This window comes from Danio rerio, chromosome 9 (assembly GCF_052040795.2).
Source record: "Danio rerio strain M-AB ecotype USA chromosome 9, GRCz13ab, whole genome shotgun sequence".
Classification (NCBI taxonomy): domain Eukaryota; kingdom Metazoa; phylum Chordata; class Actinopteri; order Cypriniformes; family Danionidae; genus Danio; species Danio rerio.
This window is the reverse complement of record NC_141029.1, coordinates 7,550,001-7,568,048: the sequence shown is the minus strand read 5'-3', so window position 1 is coordinate 7,568,048 and position 18,048 is coordinate 7,550,001. Positions and strand designations below refer to the sequence as shown.

The 18,048-nt window shown below is 37.0% G+C and overlaps 2 protein-coding genes across 17 annotated transcripts in view; both read left to right on the top strand.

Annotated features, from left to right (window-relative positions):
- The window catches only part of cracdla (cracd like a), a 34,942-nt gene extending 26,384 nt beyond the window's left edge, over positions 1-8,558 (top strand). For 12 of the 15 annotated variants that reach the window (XM_087267413.1, XM_087267408.1, XM_087267405.1 and 9 more), the window contains 3 exons: positions 771-1,702; positions 4,566-4,689; positions 4,770-8,558. In XM_087267413.1, coding sequence (XP_087123539.1) covers positions 771-1,702; positions 4,566-4,689; positions 4,770-4,951 — 1,238 coding nt within the window. In that variant the 3' untranslated portion in view covers positions 4,952-8,558. The remainder of the gene's footprint in view (positions 1-770; positions 1,703-4,565; positions 4,690-4,769) is intronic. The other 3 variants (XR_015499052.1, XR_015499050.1, XR_015499051.1) reach the window with 2 other exon arrangements.
- A 2,086-nt stretch (positions 8,559-10,644) lies between these two features.
- creg2 (cellular repressor of E1A-stimulated genes 2) overlaps positions 10,645-18,048 on the top strand; it is an 8,934-nt gene continuing 1,530 nt past the window's right edge. Inside the window, 4 exon segments of one of the 2 annotated variants that reach the window (NM_001007305.2) lie at positions 10,645-11,132; positions 14,042-14,211; positions 14,992-15,105; positions 17,990-18,048. The exon segment at positions 17,990-18,048 is cut by the window's right edge and continues 1,530 nt beyond it. In NM_001007305.2, coding sequence (NP_001007306.1) covers positions 10,737-11,132; positions 14,042-14,211; positions 14,992-15,105; positions 17,990-18,048 — 739 coding nt within the window. In that variant the 5' untranslated portion in view covers positions 10,645-10,736. 2 annotated transcript variants of the gene reach the window in all.

Genomic DNA, 18,048 nt, shown 5'->3' with positions numbered 1-18,048 from the left:
GGTGGGTTACCTCCAGTTTCCCCCACAGTCCAAAGACATGCGCTTTAGGTGAACTGAATAAACGAAATTGGCCGTAGTGTATGACTGTCTGTGAATGAGAGTGTATGGGTGTTTCCCAAAACCGGATTGCAGCTGGAAGGGTATCTGCTGTGTAAAACATATGCTTGAAGAGTTGCCGGTTCATTTCTCTGTGGAGACTTCTGAAATAGAGACTAAGCCAAAAGATAAGTGAATGAATGCGTTCCTTGGTGTATTAACAATTATTTTAAGGCCCTGGTATACTTTTAACAAAATCGAAGAATAAAACTAAATGACGTCACTTCGAACAAACAATGCTGAAACTAAGTTTGAGGCAGTTCAAAACAGCTCACCAAAGCAAACAAGTTCATTTTGGCTCCTAAACGCATCTTTAAAAAGTTCAAAAAGTGATTAATTTTTTATAAATTGTTAAAATCTTGGTATTTGTGATGCAGCAAGTCCAGAGTCTGTGGTGTACACTATGATTTTATAAGAAAAATCAATTTAATGTGTGATAGGACTAAAAAAGCCCTAAATTAATATTTTCTCAGTTCAAATGAACTTGGACCCGGAAACAGTATTCCATACCTCACCGATACGTCACAGCTTAACAAGAGGATAGCCTTTATTATGGTTGTGGCGCAGCTGAATAAATAAATTTGCATCAAAGGAACCTTATGTATGCATGTGGCCGACTTTGCCCAAAATGACATGTTTTTCTAATAAATAAATATTCTCATCTTTTTTTTCAGAGCCTCCTCAGCCTTCAACATCAGACACTAAGATTGCACCTTCACCCCCCAAAGAATGTACAGACTTGCCTCCAGTTGAGACCCCAGCTGTGTCCTCTCAGGAGACGGTACCAACATCCACACCTTCAGAGGTGTCCTGGATGGAGATGGCCAGAGAGAAGACCAGAAGTCTCCAACAGCTCTTCACCAGTAGACTGCCGGAGTTTCCAAGCTTGCAATCACGACCATCAACCTCAAGCACAACACAAGTCCAATCATCTCAAGCCAACCCAAAAACCACTCCAAACATAACAAGCCAGCCGACAGCTACACAACCTCAACTCAAACCCATAGACACAAAACAACCACCTTGTGCACAGCCCTCTGGAAGACCCACACAATCTAACACTCAGGTCACACCGGTGCAGACTCAAACTAGAACAACAACAAGCCAACCATCAGCAAGTTCAGCCACTACTCAGCCTGTAATTGACAGCACAAAAGATGTTCAGTTTCAGTCTAAAACTCAAGTCTGTAATTCAATAGTAAAACCAACTCAGTCTTCGGTTACAAGCACATCGAACATACATGCATCAAAACAGCCAACACCGACACCACCCATCCAGCAGTCTTCGCCATTTCGAGCAGCATCACAGAGGCCCTCACAAGCTATACAGCAAGCCACACCTCCCCCTGGTCCCCCACATTTATTCTCAAGCCCAAAGGTGACATCCCACCTGGGCGTCCAACAGTCTGCCAATACTGTCTTGAAGGAACAGGCTCTGAATGAGGAGGTAGAGCCCACCGTAATCTCAGGAAAAGCTGACAGGGCATCTGTGCTTCAGGGGAAGGGGTCCGCACCTGAAGATGGCAGAGCAGTGTGGGCCGCAGGATTAGGAAACAAGAGCTCGCTGGTGCAGCGATGGGAGAACCAAACAACTACCGCAACTAAGGTATTATTTAACATTCAAGCACTTTTGATTTCTTTAATTATATATAATTTTCAAGCAAAAAAAAAACTAAATCAGCTTCACGTGTTAAAACCAAGCGGCAACCTCCCGCTCTCTCTCAGGAAGCCAATACGGAAGTAACTAAAACTGCAATTCATCCGAAATTCCGCTAGTCCTGGCCGCTCCTGGCTCCAAAACAGAGCAAATTTCAATTGAGCCCACTGATAGAATGGACAACTTTACAGCAGAAAAAAAGGTGTTTACAGCCTGGTACAAAACAAGATTTTGGTTAATACAGCTAATATTACCCTTCTTGACAACTGTGAGGGGGGTGAATTTTTTATAACTCATCCGTTTCCTTTATATTAAGTTATATTAAGTTTGCATAATTAAGGGCGTGGCCACTTGAGTGACAGATAGGTCTCGTTGGTCGCCGTCACGTCACCTCAGCTGAATCCTGCAGATTAGCCACTAAACTCAGCATATTTATCATATTTCTGTGTTGTTTTATGTGGCTTTACACAGTCAACTGCCTTTTGGACTTGTTTCCTACAATTATTAGATGGCATGGCATGCTGAGTGAACTTAATTGTGCTCACAAACCATTCACGTGGCCTCCGTTTCCCATGTGAGTAAAGTTACATACTTATATACCATCTCTATACATGTACAGTATTTGTTTTATTTAAGATCATTTATCATTTATATTTATATTTAGAGCTGTAATGTACTCCAGAATCTGACAGATTGATTAGCTGTTGGCTCTAGAACAGTCATCTGAAGCGTTGTCATACAGTGTTATGCTGGATTTGATCAATAGTCTTACATTAACTAACACAGACTATATCTGAAGTGTTTGGAAGTAATTTGCGTTTTCCTCCTGTTGAAAAACGTCATAAGAACAATGTTTAGTGGCTCAATGTATTACAGTAGTGTTTTTAAAAGTCTAAACACTTTATTGATATAGTATACAACCAAGCACAAGTGGTCAGAACACAAACGAGTCACATGTGATAAAGTAAAGTGTGTCTGAACCAGGTCCAAGCTAAATGCCAGCAGGTGTCTGTAGCTCGGCTCACTCTCCGTCTCTTTGCCCTTGTTTAGTATCCCGCCGTGGGCGTGATGACGCGCAAACAAAATGGCGACAGTTGGCTGCGCCTACTTGTGGCTTCTTTTGCGCTCTTTAGAAACCTATGGGTGACGTCACGGATACTACGTCCATATATTTTACAGTCTATGGTTAAAACACATGGTTTTGGAATGTTTTTCTACCTGCCCACATTTGTCAAATGGTGTCGCATGAGTTTTACATAAAACTGTTTTAAAACCAAATCAAATGTTTCACATGTTTCAGGTGTGTTTCTAGTGTGTTCCACATTATCTACATGTGATTTTATTGTGACTGCACACAGAGTGCAAATTACAGGGGGTTTAGGGGGGATTGACCTCCCTAATTAACGCTTGATCCCCCTGAAGGACACCTGATCTGTATCTTGAATGATAATATTAATAATTAACATAATAGACTATATAATATACATGTGACCACCCCTGTAATGGTCCGTGCCAGTATATTTGAATGCATAATCGTGCTAATTAGTCTATGTGAGAAAAAAAAAACATTCAACAGTCTGAAACGGACAGATCTAGATCACTGTAAGACATCATAAGTGTTCACAAGATTTGTAACAGGTGATTGCGTCTACAGTTGAAATCAGAAGGTTACATACACTCTAAAAAAAAAAGGAACATAGCTATTTAAAAAACTGTCTGATGGTAAACCCTGCTTGACATTTAGTATTTTAGGTCTGTTAGGATTACCTACATGATTTACATTTGCTAAATGCCAGAATAATGAGAGAATTTTTTATTAATTTCTAGACAGTCAAACGTTTAAATATATTTCATTGGTATTTTTTTAGCTTTGCTTTTAAACTGTATAACTTTGGTCAGATGTTTTGGGTATTATCCACAAGCTTCTCACAATAGTTTGCTGGAATTTTGGCCCATTCCTCTTGACAGAATTGGTGTAACTGAGTCAGTCTTGCTCGCACAAGCTTTTTCAACTCCACCCACAATATTTCTATAGGATTGAGCTCAGGGCTTTGTGATGGCCACTTCAAAACATTCACTCTGTTGTTCTTAAAGCACATTTTAACTAATTTGGCAGCATGCTTAGAGTCATGTTTGAAAGACCCATTTTCAGCCATTGTTTAATTTCCTGGCTGATGTCTAGAGATGTTTCTTCAGTATTTCTACATAACGTTCTTTCTTCATGATGCCATCTATGCTGTAAAGTGGACCAGTCCCTCCTGCAGCAAAACAGCCCTACAACATGATGCTGCCGCCCCATACTTCACAGTTGGGATGGTGTTCCTAGGCTTGTAAGCTTTCCCATTTGTCCTCCAAATGTAACACTGGTCATTATGGCCAGTTCAATCTTAGTTCCATCAGACCACAGCTGAAAAAACATAATTTATTAATGAGAAATGATACTTAAACTAAAGAGTTACTATCAATAATATAAATAAAAATCAATAAATTAACCTAAAAGTCTATGATTTCTGGACATTTGTAGTGTCAAATCAATTCAAATGACTTTTATTGTCACATCATCAGCAGCATGTGTGCTGTGATGAGTGAAAAGCTTAGGTGCTGGCTCCAGACAGTGCAAAATACAGTGCAAATACAACGACATACAACAGCATACTCCCAAAAAAACAGGACAATGTAAAATTGGCAATGTTGACATCGATATGAACAATGAATAGGACTACAACAGGCGTAGTCTTAGTATATTTGCACATATTCTACTTGTAATGTTTAATTTGGTAAACATTGTAGACCATTTTACTGATTCCACTAGAATATTGATCAGAAAAGCTCATCAGAGTCCCGAAGTGCACCTCAGTCAGCAGTCTCCGACCGTCCTTTCCGACCGTCGATCTCAAAGGTGTCCGGCACGGGACCTGACTCAAGTTCATCATCGCGTAAGTGAGCAACAAAGTATGAGATTTAAATGCCAGTTACAGTTCAAATGTACGCTCATACTTGTTGTTGATGTTTCCAGAAGCATCTGTGTCTTCTGTTCCTGTGAGGTCAGCAGAAAGAGAGGAAAAGGGGCAGCAGAAATCACCTTCATCCTCACCATCGTCATCTCCTCTGCAGTCAGCGCGGGACAGTGGGCAACCGTCCTGGATGGAGCTCGCCAAGAGGAAATCGCTGGCATGGAGTGATATGTCTATGGACTAAAGGTGACAGAGGTTAAATTTGGGGTTGAATACTGATTCTTTGTGTAAGGTTTGTAAGTTTGAAGGGTTTTTTATGTTGAATGTGGATTTAAAGTGACTGGTTTGCTCCAGATGAAGCTCTTTGGATGTTAAGTTGATGTTAATGTCAGCATAAACTAGAAGTTGCTGAGACTTTTATTTCAGTATGTTGAAGTACTTCCAACTGAAACTGAATATTGAGTAGGGGGTGGAGCTTTCTTTTTGTGCATCATTCCCTCATATCAAACTAACGATAAGAGGGGCGTGGTTAAAAATATTGAGAGTGTAGCATCAAACTGATGTCAACAGAAGGACCACCACTCCAAACATGGAAAAAATAGTTATTCTTTGATTTAAAGATTATCATAACAAACTTTTTTTTCAGTGGAATGCACTAATCAATTGTTCACCTAAAGAATGACAATGTGCGCTAGCAAAATAAACATTGAAAATTCTAATTTCACTCAGACTTTAAAGCAGTGCAGTCTGGAAGTGAACCAGAATTTGTGTTTTATTGAGGGACAGTCACACATTTTTCAGTCACTGAACCTCTTAAAGGTACAGAGACCAGGAAAGGACGTGATGGTGGGGAAAAAAATTGGTGGAAGAAAAAAAAACTGGGGTTGAGAAAAATAACAGAGTGATAGGAAAACATATTTTTAGCTTTTTTGCATTCCCTCACAAAGATGTTTTGCGTTATCTTGCAAAACTGTTTCTCCACAAACACTTCCTGTTCACTTTATTCATGTAAACCCTCACGTTTTTGCCGAAATTCTCGCATATTATACCATTCTATCCCACTTTCATCCCATCATTAAGTATTTTCCCATATTTTTAATCTTGAAAGCACGCTGAAATAAATATTAAAATGTCTGCATTCACTTTCTTAACATTAAAGCTGTGCACATCGATGCACAGCTTTAATGGAAAGAAAGTGGGATAGAATGGTAAAATATGGGAGAATCTTGGCAAAAAGGATGGGTTTACATGAATGAAGTGAACAGGAAGTGTTAATGGATAAACAGCCTTGCAAGATAACGCAAAACATCTTTGCGAGGAAACGGCAAACATCTTTGGGAGATAATGCAACACATCTTTGCGAGATAACGCAAAACATCTTTGCGAGATAACGCAAAAGATTATTGCGAGATAACGCAAAACATTATTGCGAGATAATGCAAACATCTTTCCGAGATAACGCAAAACATCTTTGCAAGGGAACGCAAAACATCTTTGAGAGATAACGCAAAACATTATTGCGAGATAATGAAAAACATCTTTCCGAGATAACGCAAAACATCTTTGCAAGGGAACGCAAAACATCTTTGTGAGATAACGCAAAACATTATTGCGAGATAATGAAAAACATCTTTCCAAGATAACGCAAAACATCTTTGCAAGGGAACATAAAACATCTTTGCAAGATAACGCAAAACATCTTTCCAAGATAACACAAAACATCTTTGCAAGGGAACGCAAAACATCTTACCGAGGGTACGCAAAACATTTTTGCGAGATAATGCAAAATCTTTGCGTGGGAACGCAAAACATCTTTGTGAGATAATGCAAAATCTTTGCGAGGGAACCCAAAAACCTTAGAAATATGGTTTCCTATAATTTTTTTTTCTTCCCCCACCAATTTTTTCCCCACCATCACGTGCCTTCCAGGTCTCCAAATAACGGGACAGCTAACCCAAAAATGTCAATTCTGACATAATTTACTCATCCCTGTACTCTTGTATCTTTCTTCTATTAAACACAACGATATACCTAAGAATGTTGGAAAATGCCAGTCATTGACTAGAATATGTTCTGTTCTTCTGATGGATGTCAAAGGCTGTTTTTTCTCCAACATCATTAAACAAGATTATCTTGTTTTGTGTTCAACAGTTCAGATGTGTTTAGAAGCACTCCAGTGAAATTTTTATTGTTGGGTGAACTACCCCTTCCTTTAGGTTTACCTATTTATGTTGCTTGCATTCTTCCCATGTGAACTATGAATTCAATAATTAAGCATATATTTTTAAAAAATTTCCAAAGAATTTTCTTCTGCTCAAAGTATGAATTTGTTCAATTGTATTTTTACAATGTAAAGGGATAGTTCACCCAGAAATGAAAATTGTCATCATTTACTCACTCTCCATTTTTTACATTTTTGTACTGTTTAATAGCACAAACATTTGCAACACAGGCTCATTGTGGATACATACCTGTCTACATTTTTGGAGAGCGCAAATTATATAACCAGTATTTTGTTTTCAAATGAACGCTATGGGCGGTATGATGCTGCCGACGTCTTCTGTTCCTTTTAGCGTTTCCAGCTGACCTCTTACCTCCGCACAGGCGGCTTTTCCAGTGTTACCAGTTTGCTCAGTTGCTCACCACGTATGCAGATGGACTTGAGACGTGGAGCTGAGTTGACCGCAACTAAAGGGTTTGAGTGGAGCGGTTCCAGAAAGCAGGTAAATTAATAGAAATAAAAAACAGGCTGAAAGCATGGTGAAATCACTCAACTGCTTTTTTTTTCTAGAATGCTTTTGAAAACACTATTGGTTGGGTTTAGGAAAGGGGGTAGGTGGGTCAGTCAGTAATTAGACAGTGAGCTAGCCTGGTCGGCTGAAGTCTATATTGTGCCCTCTGGTAGATTTATGCGAGAAGAGTATGTGCAAGACACACTTGAGATCATCAAAAAGCCTACACAGCAAAATCAAAAACTGTGAGCAAACGTACCTCCAGTTACGTATTTCGCTGTCCCCAGAAATCGGGGTATGTATCCGTAATGAGTCTAGGTTGAACAGTTTTAACATTGCTAATAAGAAATGTTTTTGAACAGCAAATCAGCACATTAGACTGATTTCTGAAGTAACATTTGACCTTGGAGTAAATTTCTTAGTTTTGTATCAAAGATATGCAGTTAAATACAATTATTTAAATTGTAAATATAGATATTTAACTGTTTGTATTGTATTTTGATCACATAAATGCAGTCAGGAGCATATGAGATGAGAGACTTTTTCAAAAACATTACAAGTCTTACTGAATTATTGCCATGTGTAGGCATCAACACAAAACAAATCTGTAAGTAAATATCTTGCTGGTAATGTGTTTTGTAAAAGTGCCACAATACAGCACAACACAACAGTGTATATCTCTTAGAGATGAAGGTGAAACAAATTCAGGTTCAGACTCGAGCAAAAGTGTCCTGAGATCTCAGGATTAGAAACTGATGCTTCTGTAAATGTTTTACCCAAAACTATATATTTGTTCCCATGTAATATACTGTATTGCTCAGTGTTTCTCAGGTTTACCTTTTCTTGTATTTTTTTCTTGTTGTTCATTTGATTAATATGATTATTCCCTTTCTAATTATGTGTTTTATTTATTTCCGTGATTCCATTCGTAGGTTTATATGTATTGGTACATTGTATAACCTGTTGATTTTCTGACACCTATTAGGTTTGAAGATTTCTGTTATTTTAAGTTAAATGTTAAATAATGTGACTGTAAAGTATATCATGTACTTTGAAATATCAGATTATGGTCGGCTTGCTTTTGAAAATACCCATCCTAAATAAATTATTCTCACTAAATATGAGACTGAATATGTGAATTGTGGGTAATCACAAGAATATATCAACAACAACAACAAAAAAAAAATGTATTATTTAAAAAAAAAGATGCTTTTTTATAAATATAATGCCAATTTACCTCATTTAAAATGCTGAATTTCAGACCAGCATGCATGTTCGTGTAATTTTTAAAATTACATTTTTATTTTAAGTATTATAATTTTTTTTTATTTGCACTGTACGATTAATAATATGAATTCACGCCACAATATATTTACTTTATTGGGTTATTTTAAAGATCACAGCTGTTATAGCAAATAATCAGCACATGGATCCATGTTATTTTATTTGCATTTATTCAGTGCAATGAATATTATTATTATTATTATTATTATTATTATTATACATTCATTCACCGTTTTTTGTATTAACTGAACACAATCACTAGCAATATCAATGAATTAAAATAAAATTGTAAAATTGCTTTTTTAAACTATTAATTTACAACAATTTATGTGTATTTTTATGTGAGATTATCACCTAAATGCTCCAGAACACAGACTATGGATACATGGCAATGTTTTATACTGACCCAGCAGACACACAACTTCATAAGACGTTAATATAAGGTTAGATTTAGGTCTCAAGCATTTAAGGACAACGTTATTTTGACAATAACGATGTGAAATAACATTTATATTTGGTTGATTTTAGGTTGTGCCGGAAAGTGACCAAAATCCAACGTCTAGCCAACATCTTATGGCATAAAAAGTACTGGCATTTTTTTTTTTTGGTCAGGTATGGCAAGCAAAATCCAATGTCTGGTAGACGTCATATTGATTACAAAAAAAAAAAAACGTGAGCAGATGTACCTCCAGTTATGTATTTCGCTGTCCCCAGAAATCGGGGTATGTGTCCGTATTGAGCCTGGGTTGAACAGTTTAAACATTGCTAATAAGAAATGTTGTTAAATAGTAAATCAGCACATTAGACTGATTTCTGTAGGACCATTTGACCTTGGAGTAAAATTCAGTTTTGCATCAAAGAAATGCAGTTAAATCATTGTAAATATAAATATTTAACTGTTTGTATTGTATTTTTAATCAAATAAATGCAGTCAGAAGCATATGAAATAAGAGACTTTTTTCAAATATCATTACAAATCCTTTTGTTATGTAATTTTACAAATTGTAAAATTTATTTTGTTTTTTTTAACTGTTAATTTACAACAATTTCTATGTATTTTTATGTGAGATTATCACCTAAATGCTCCAGAACACAGACTATGGATACATGGCAATGTTTTATACTGACCCAGCAGACACACAACTTCATAAGACGTTAATATAAGGTTAGATTTAGGTCACAAGCATCTAAGGACGACGTTATTTTGACATCCAATTACAATGTGAAATGACATTGATATTTGGTTGATTTTAGGTTCTGCTGGAAAGTGACCAAAATCCAACGTCTAGCCAACATCTTAATTCAACGTCATATTGACGTCAAATACTGGCATTTTTTTGTCAGGTATGGCAACCAAAATCCAATGTCTGATAGACCACAATGTCAAGCTGTACATCAATTATGATTTTTGTTGTTATTAGGTTGCATTGAAATGTAACCAAAAAATGCACCAACGTTGGACATTGACATAGGCCTGACGATGAGTTGTATGCAACGTCCCACGGCGTTGGGGTACAGTACAATGTCAACCTGTGCCTGCTGGGCACATACTACAATTAATACCAAAATATATTAATAAAACACTTTGAATTCAGTTATTATGTTTGGTTATCAATATTGACTTTTAAAAACTTATTTCATACCAAAATACCACCTTTAGTTCACATTTAATTCTGCTTTGATGTTTTTATGCCAAATTAACATTATTATACATTAAGATAACTAACAAAAAGCAGGATTTTGTTGTTTTTGCTGTTCGTTCTTTTCCTTGATTTTATTTCTGAAAATACTTTGTTGTACTATCAATAACATCACAATTTCTTATCTGGATTCTGGAATATTACAAGACCCCGTTTATGAAATAACTGCAGATCCCAGGCGGTCCAGGCAGCGCCGCTGTTTCAGAGCCAACAAAGTTTCCGTTCAGGATCATGTAACGCCATACTGGATCTATAGTTGCGAAATAAACATGCAGTCTGAACGGGCTCGGTGCTCATGAATGTCAACAGCACTATGCTCCTCGTAACTGCGTTAACGGCACTTTTTTGTGTCTGCGAGAGCTACACCATCAGGAGCTCGGTGTCATGGGCTGTTACCGGGGACGCGGCGGATGAGGAGCTGGACACTCACTCGGACGAGGCGCCCGCTGTGCTCGTCGACAACATCGGCATCTGGAAACAGTCCTACCCGTCCTCGGTGTACCGGGACGGGGCTGAGAAGAAGCCCGAGCAGATATCGAAAGGCGAGGATGTGTCGTCCGCGTCCCGTGTGTTCTCATACCGGATGGAGGAGGTGAAGGTGCCGTCCAGCATCCAGACGCCACCGCACGAGGAGACAGCGAGAGTCGCGCGATACATGGCGCATCAGGGGGACTGGGGGTTCCTGTCGACCCTCTCCACTCTTGAGCAGGTGATGATGCGCTGTTTACCGCCTTGTCGTTCTACCGGAGAGCCAGTTTAGAGATACGTTTTTGTGCAGCTCTGCCAGCTGTCAACAAACATTAAAAATAAATAAACCATCGCTTCAGACTTGCATAACATTACTTACTTTTGAAGTCATTGGCAGCTCTACAGATGCTGCCACCAACATCATGTGCTGCACATGCAATATTACTAATATAATAGCATTTATTCCACTCACCCTGCTGAAAAGACAAGATAGGCCATCTGAAGTTCAAACTTCAAAAGTTCAATTTTCCCTACAAACACCATAGCACTTTGTAAGCCATCAAATTTTAACCAACAAGTACATTTATTGGTCCAGTGTGTTTTGGGACTCATTTCCATTTGGATATTTTTAACATGCAACCAATGAGAGCCCAAAAATATAACCAGAACCTCCTCCTTTTTCTAAGCCTCCTTTGTTTATGTTGAGTTATTTCACTTTAAAGACCATGAATATGACTTATCCTTTGCCATAAAAGTGAAATCACTGAACCTACACACAGTAGTCTGATAAAAATGATCATTTTAGAAGAAAACTTCAGACGGCATTTAGAGGTTTATATATATGAGCAATTCCATGCAAATGCAAAAAGATTTCACCAAAACATGTAAATTGTTTCTGTTTTTTGTGTTTTCTTGTATGTTACAGTACTTTAGAAATACTCAAAAATGTCTCTGTCTATGTTTTCAAACAATTATATTTCAGTTACCAAAGTCACACATGTGGCAGTTTCACATCTGTCACATCCATAATGGAGAGATGTCACATCCATAACAACACTTTTTCCTCATAAAGGCAGAAATATTAAATAAAATTGAATGAATATTTTTTTTATATTGAGAGACTTATTTTATCCTTTCGATTAACAATATTGTTTTTGGGTTGTGCAGTTTAATTCACAGAATTTCCACAAAGCATGTGTAGACTGCAAACTCGGATACTTTTTTGTCACATCCATAACGCATGTTTATCTTCCTCATTTAAAGTACAACACATGTTTATTGCTATTTTTCTGGTCCCTTAACTCTGTGGTGTGTTGTTCTGGAAAATATAAACCAATGTTTTAATATAATCATTTCTATTTAATCATAAATATCAGGACGTTGACACAATTCCAACATTTCTGGCTCTCTACACCAACACAATGGATTTGAAATTAAACTAATTTAATTTGAGGGTATTTACAGTTGAAGTCAGAATCATTAGCCCCCTTTCGATTTTCCAAATTTGATTTCCCAAATGGTTTTTAACAGAGCAAGGAAATTTTCACAGTATGTCTGATAATATTTTTTCTTCTGGAGAAAGTCTCATATTTTTATTTCGGCTAGAATATAAGCAGTTTTTAATAAAAAATAAAAAAAATTAAAAAAAACTTTTTTGGGTAAAAAAACTATTAGCCCCTTTAAGCTAATTTTTTTTTCAATATTCTACAGAACAAAACATCGTTACAATGACTTGCCTAATTACCCTAACCTGCCTAATTCACCTTATTAACCTAGTAAAGCCTTTAAATGTCACTTTAAGCTGTATAAATGTGTCCTGAAAAATATCAAGTAAATTATTATTTACTGTCATCATGACAATGATAAAATAAATCAGTTATTAGAAATAAGTTTTTAAAACTATTATGATTAGAAATGTGCTAAAACAATCTTCCCTCCATTAAACAGAAATTGGGGGGGGGGGGAAATAAACAGGGGTGATATTAATTCAGGGGGTCTAATAATTCTGACTTCAACTGTACATCCAAATCAGGTTTGCGTATGTGCCTCCCACTTGTTAAGGGTAAAAGTAATTGGACAATTGGTTTCTAAGCTGATCCATGGCCTGTTATTACATGATTTTAACACCTGTAACCTCTGATATATATATATATATATATATATATATATATATATATATATATATATATATATATATATATATATATATATATATATATATATATATGAATTTGTATTGAAAATCAAGGTCAATGAAGTAACAGTTCTTTGGTCTCATTTTCCCAAAAAGTTTAAAATGTAAACCACAAATACAAAATATGAATAAATAAATACGTAATAAATTCCTTTATAAACTGCTTGAATAAGCATTTATTGTCAACACTGAAGACCTTACCGACCCCGCAGACCCTTTTAGACCTCAGCTTGTTCCTTTTCCTGCTGCAACACATGCAGGTCATGTTATAGTAAAATATATTAAAGAATGTTGGAAATCAGTAACTACTGACTCTCGTAGTATTTTTTTTCCTGCTTTGGATGTCAGTGGTTACCAGTTTACAACATTCTTCAGCATATCTTCTTTCGTGTTCAGCAGAACAAATACATTTAAACTGGTTTGAAACAGGCGACGCAGTGGTGCAGTAGATAGTGCTGTTGCCTCACAGCAAGAAGTTCGCTAATTCGAGCCTCGGCTGGGTCAGTTGGCGTTTCTGTGTGGAGTTTGCATGTTCTTCCTGCGTTTATGTGGATTTCCTCTGGGTGCTCCGGTTTCCCCCACAGTCCAAAGACATGCGGTACAGGTGAATTGGGTAGGCTAAATTGTCCGTAGTGTATGAGTGTGAATAGGTGTGTATGTATGTTTCCTAGGGATGGGTTGATGCTGGAAGGGCATCCGCTTTATTAAACATGTACTGGATAAGTTAGCGGTTCATTCCGCTGTGGGCAACCCTTAGATTAATAAAGGGACTAAGCCGAAAAGAAAATGAATGAATAAATGGTTTGGAACAAGTGGAGGGTGAGTAAACTATCAGAGAACTTTCATTTTTTATTGGTGAACTATCCCTTTAAGCGTTTTGCACTATTTAGGGCTAATAATAAAGTTTAAAAACAGTGCTTATTTTAGGGTGCTGATTATCCCTTATGTCTTTTTAGATTAGAGGACTTCCATTTGGCAACATCTTCTCAGTCAGTGACGGGCCAGCAGACAACAGCACTGGTGTTCCTTATTTCTATGTCACGCCAATGGACAACACTGTAACTGACCTCCGCAGCTTCCCTTTTGCTTCCTTAACCTTCTCTGAAGCAGAGGGAGATTTCTGCAGGTGTGTTCACTTACTGGATCACTTACTGGTGTGAAATTGAAACTTTGGACACTCAACCTTTGCAGTTGATCAGTTAACAATACTTTTTTTTCTTATTTTCCTTTATTAGTATTGTTTAATGAGTTCCTTTAATTAGTATTTTGCACTTATTCAATTAAGATATTTTTCAGGATCTTAATATTTATTCTTTAATGCTTTTTTATATATTCTTATGTAAAAGGTTCACATTTATGCAACCAATATTTAATAAATTGGTTGTTTTTTTCCATAATTACTGTTGCTGATTTTTGTCTTCAGTTTGATCTAGCCATTCATACATTCCACTCAACGAAATAGGTAAAACAAAGTATTCATGATTTGTGCTGATATCAGATTTATATCGGTATCGGTTCTTACTAAAGGCTGCAATATCGGTATGTATCGGAGGTTAAAAAGTTGTATCGGGACATCCCTACTTACATATGGTTGAGTGAGAAGATTTTAGGTGAATCAGATTCATTATGCCAGGTTAAAGCTCAATTGAAAACTTATTTAGATTATCCGTTACATTTAGTTTAGATTACCTTGATTACTGTTTGTGTCGTTTTATTGCTGTTATTTTGTAACTTCAGTTTTGTTTTGACCATTTATAGTTATGTATTGTTTTATTTATTGAGTCTTTATGTACGATGTCCTTAGGTGGTTTAAAAGGCACCTCAAATAAATTGTATTAATATTATTACATTGAATACATAATTGTGTTGGACAGTAATGTGTTTTCCTGTGCATTTTCCTCAAAAGGAAGCAGGTTTATGACCCTGAAGACCCCAGGTGCGCTAGACTCACTTTGACTGGTAAGATGGTGGAGGTGGGACCAGAGGAGCTTGATTTTGCTAAAGAAGCCATGTTCTCCAGGTAACGATATAATACAAACACAAAGCTGTGAATGCAATGAAAACATTTTAAAGGGTCATGAAACACCAAAACACATTTTTTTGAGCTGTTTACTTTCATATATGTGTCCCAGAATGCTATAAACACTATTAGGACACTGAAAAGTGAAAATTGGTTGTTTTTTATACCTGGGAGTACTTTGTGAAAGGCTTGGTTTAAACCAATCAGCGCGCTCTATTGCAACTTCTTTAATATCTTCTTAATATGCATGATAGCTTCCAAAACTGTTTGTACCTCTACAGTGTTCAGATGACAGAGAGACGCCGCACTGTGTTGCCAAAACAAGTGGTAGAAGAAGAATTGTTCGGAGATACGGGTCGTCAGTGTTGCTTTTATAATTTGCTGCAGTGAAGGTTTTGTTTTCATTTTTCCGCTATGAGAGCGCAGCTGGACTCACGTGTAGATTACAGTGCATGCGACAAAAAAAGTTTCTAAGGAACATTTTTTACCCGAGAGCTTTTCTCATCTGAAAATGGTGAAATCCGAATTTGCTGCTCGTCTCTTTTTAATAAAGACGCGGCTCCAGTTGGTGTTGATTGTCCTGTCTCTACAGATTTGGAAGTGAGTCTACAGAAGTAAGCGATCAGTGGTCTTTGTTTGTTCAGAGGCAAAGTTAGTTTGTATCGTCAGTAGTACTCTTTCAGGGTTTAAAAACGGACCTTAGTCAAAGGATTTCTAAGTTAATAAAGTTTACAGGGCATTATTATCATTACAATATTATAGACTGAAAGATCTGTGTAAACATGTAAACACCGCAATCAAACTATAACCGTCGTTTAGGATTTTCGCCGCATTTTGTGACCGGTATAACACACACGGCTTTCTGGTGCTACCCGCCGAGTGCATCTAAGTTTCAGAGAAATGCAGAGGATTTTTTTTCTTTCATTCGCCGTGCGGTATCAAACATTGCATTAAAAATACACGCTTCCAGCAGTTCCTCGAATCAAATATCTCGTTTGTCACAAGGGGCATAAATGAAATTCCTGAATGAAAGAGCCAAACTGCAGTTAAAGTCCACCATTTAATAATTTGTCAAATAATTCGATTACTGATGTCCATGTAAACACAGTCACTGTCTTTCTCCTCTGCGTCTTTGTGTTTGTTTTGACTGTAAAAATCAGCGAGTGCCCAAACTGACACTCCCATTTTTATGCAAATTTTCATGTACCTTCCCTGTTTCCCTCCTCCGAAACTCCCCCCTAAACAGAGCTGGACACACCCACTTTCCTGACCTTTTCAAAACTAGAGGTGTGAAAACACCCTGCTGAAACAGGGGGGTTTCGTGGCCTTTTAAAGCTAAGCTGGGAAGTGTTCTTCTATGTCTGACTGTGTTGGTCAAGTATATGTATAGTACAGCAGGCCCAGATTGGTTAATTGGGAGGACCTGGAGAATTCCCAGTGGGCCGGTCCGTTTTTTGGCCGCTAGGGCCGGTGTCCCTAGCAGCTTGCACTCCCAGCAGTCGCACTTTTTTCATTTACTTATTTATTTGACTATAGCCTCACTCTTTTTATTCATTTTTTTGCCGCAGCTATGCTCTTTTTATTTGTTTTCTCGCAGCCCCGTGAGCAAAAGGCAGCCTGCAGGTTAATGATAATGTAACTATCATTCGACCGCAAACAGCGGCACCTTAGTGAATATAAGAGATCGACTTATTAATTTTAACGAATATTATAACTGCTCAATGAAAATCAGATGATTCACTACATTAATAAATCTGACATAACTTGATCAGAAATCTAAAAAGGGTAGAAAAAGATTAAGTCATCAATTGTAAGCAGATAACAAAAATGGTTATAAAAATGGACAAAATAGTGCCATTGTGGTCCAGTGGTCAGCACGTTGTGCTACGACGCCGCCGACCTGAGTTCGAATACATTCATAATACATTTATCAGAAATTCATCAAGACACAATGAATTCCCCAACACTAACAAGATGTTAAAACATGCTAGCAACATACTAGACATGTTATGTGTTAATAACAAGCTAGTAAAATAGCAATTGCAACTAAAAAGTGCTAAAACTTTCTTGAAATATTTCAGGAAGGCTTGCTCTAGTCAACATAACTATAAATATATTTATCAAATATTTTATAAGCTAATAAGTTGTCACTCTTAAGTTTTTTTACCTGCAATTGCACACTTATATTTTACCCAAGTTACCATTTTGAGGGATGTAAACAAATCCAGTGGTCCCAACGTATTTCCTGTTTTACATTATTATTAATTTCTATAGCTTCTGAGAATCCAAAAAGAGACACATACTGATAAATAATGTTATGTTAGCTGTTTTAACATTGACTTAGGGTTGATTGCCTCTTCTTACAGTGTTTGAAATATTGTTTTATAACAAGCAGGAAATGTTTATGGGCCAAAGACATGAGTGCATTGAAATGGTCTATAGCAGTGGTTCTCAAACCTTTTTCATCAATTACCACCTCAGAAAAAAATTGTCTCTCCAAGTACCACCAACATAAGCAGTATTGAAATACAATAGCGTAGTAGGCCCAGTAAAACAGCTACACCTCTGCACAGTTAAAAAAAAAACGTGGCTGATTACCTCAGAAATATAGGCTATATGTCATATATGACATATTATATACATCATTTTTGATACATTTTTACATGTGTGTAACATGTACATGACATATTTCACTCCTCCGCGTACCACTAGAAGGAAGCCTGCGTACCAGTAGTGGTACACGTACCACAGTTTGAGAACCACTGGTCTATAGGTACTGCTGATGCCATTGGTATTGAGCATATCAAAATCTTTTCTTATTAGGGTGAGCAGTGTGTTTGCAAAGTTTTGTTTGAATTCATTTGAGTGTTTTTGCTGTGTTTAGGCATCCGGTCATGAAGAAGTGGCCTCCTGGACATCAGTGGTTCTTCATGAAGATGGTTT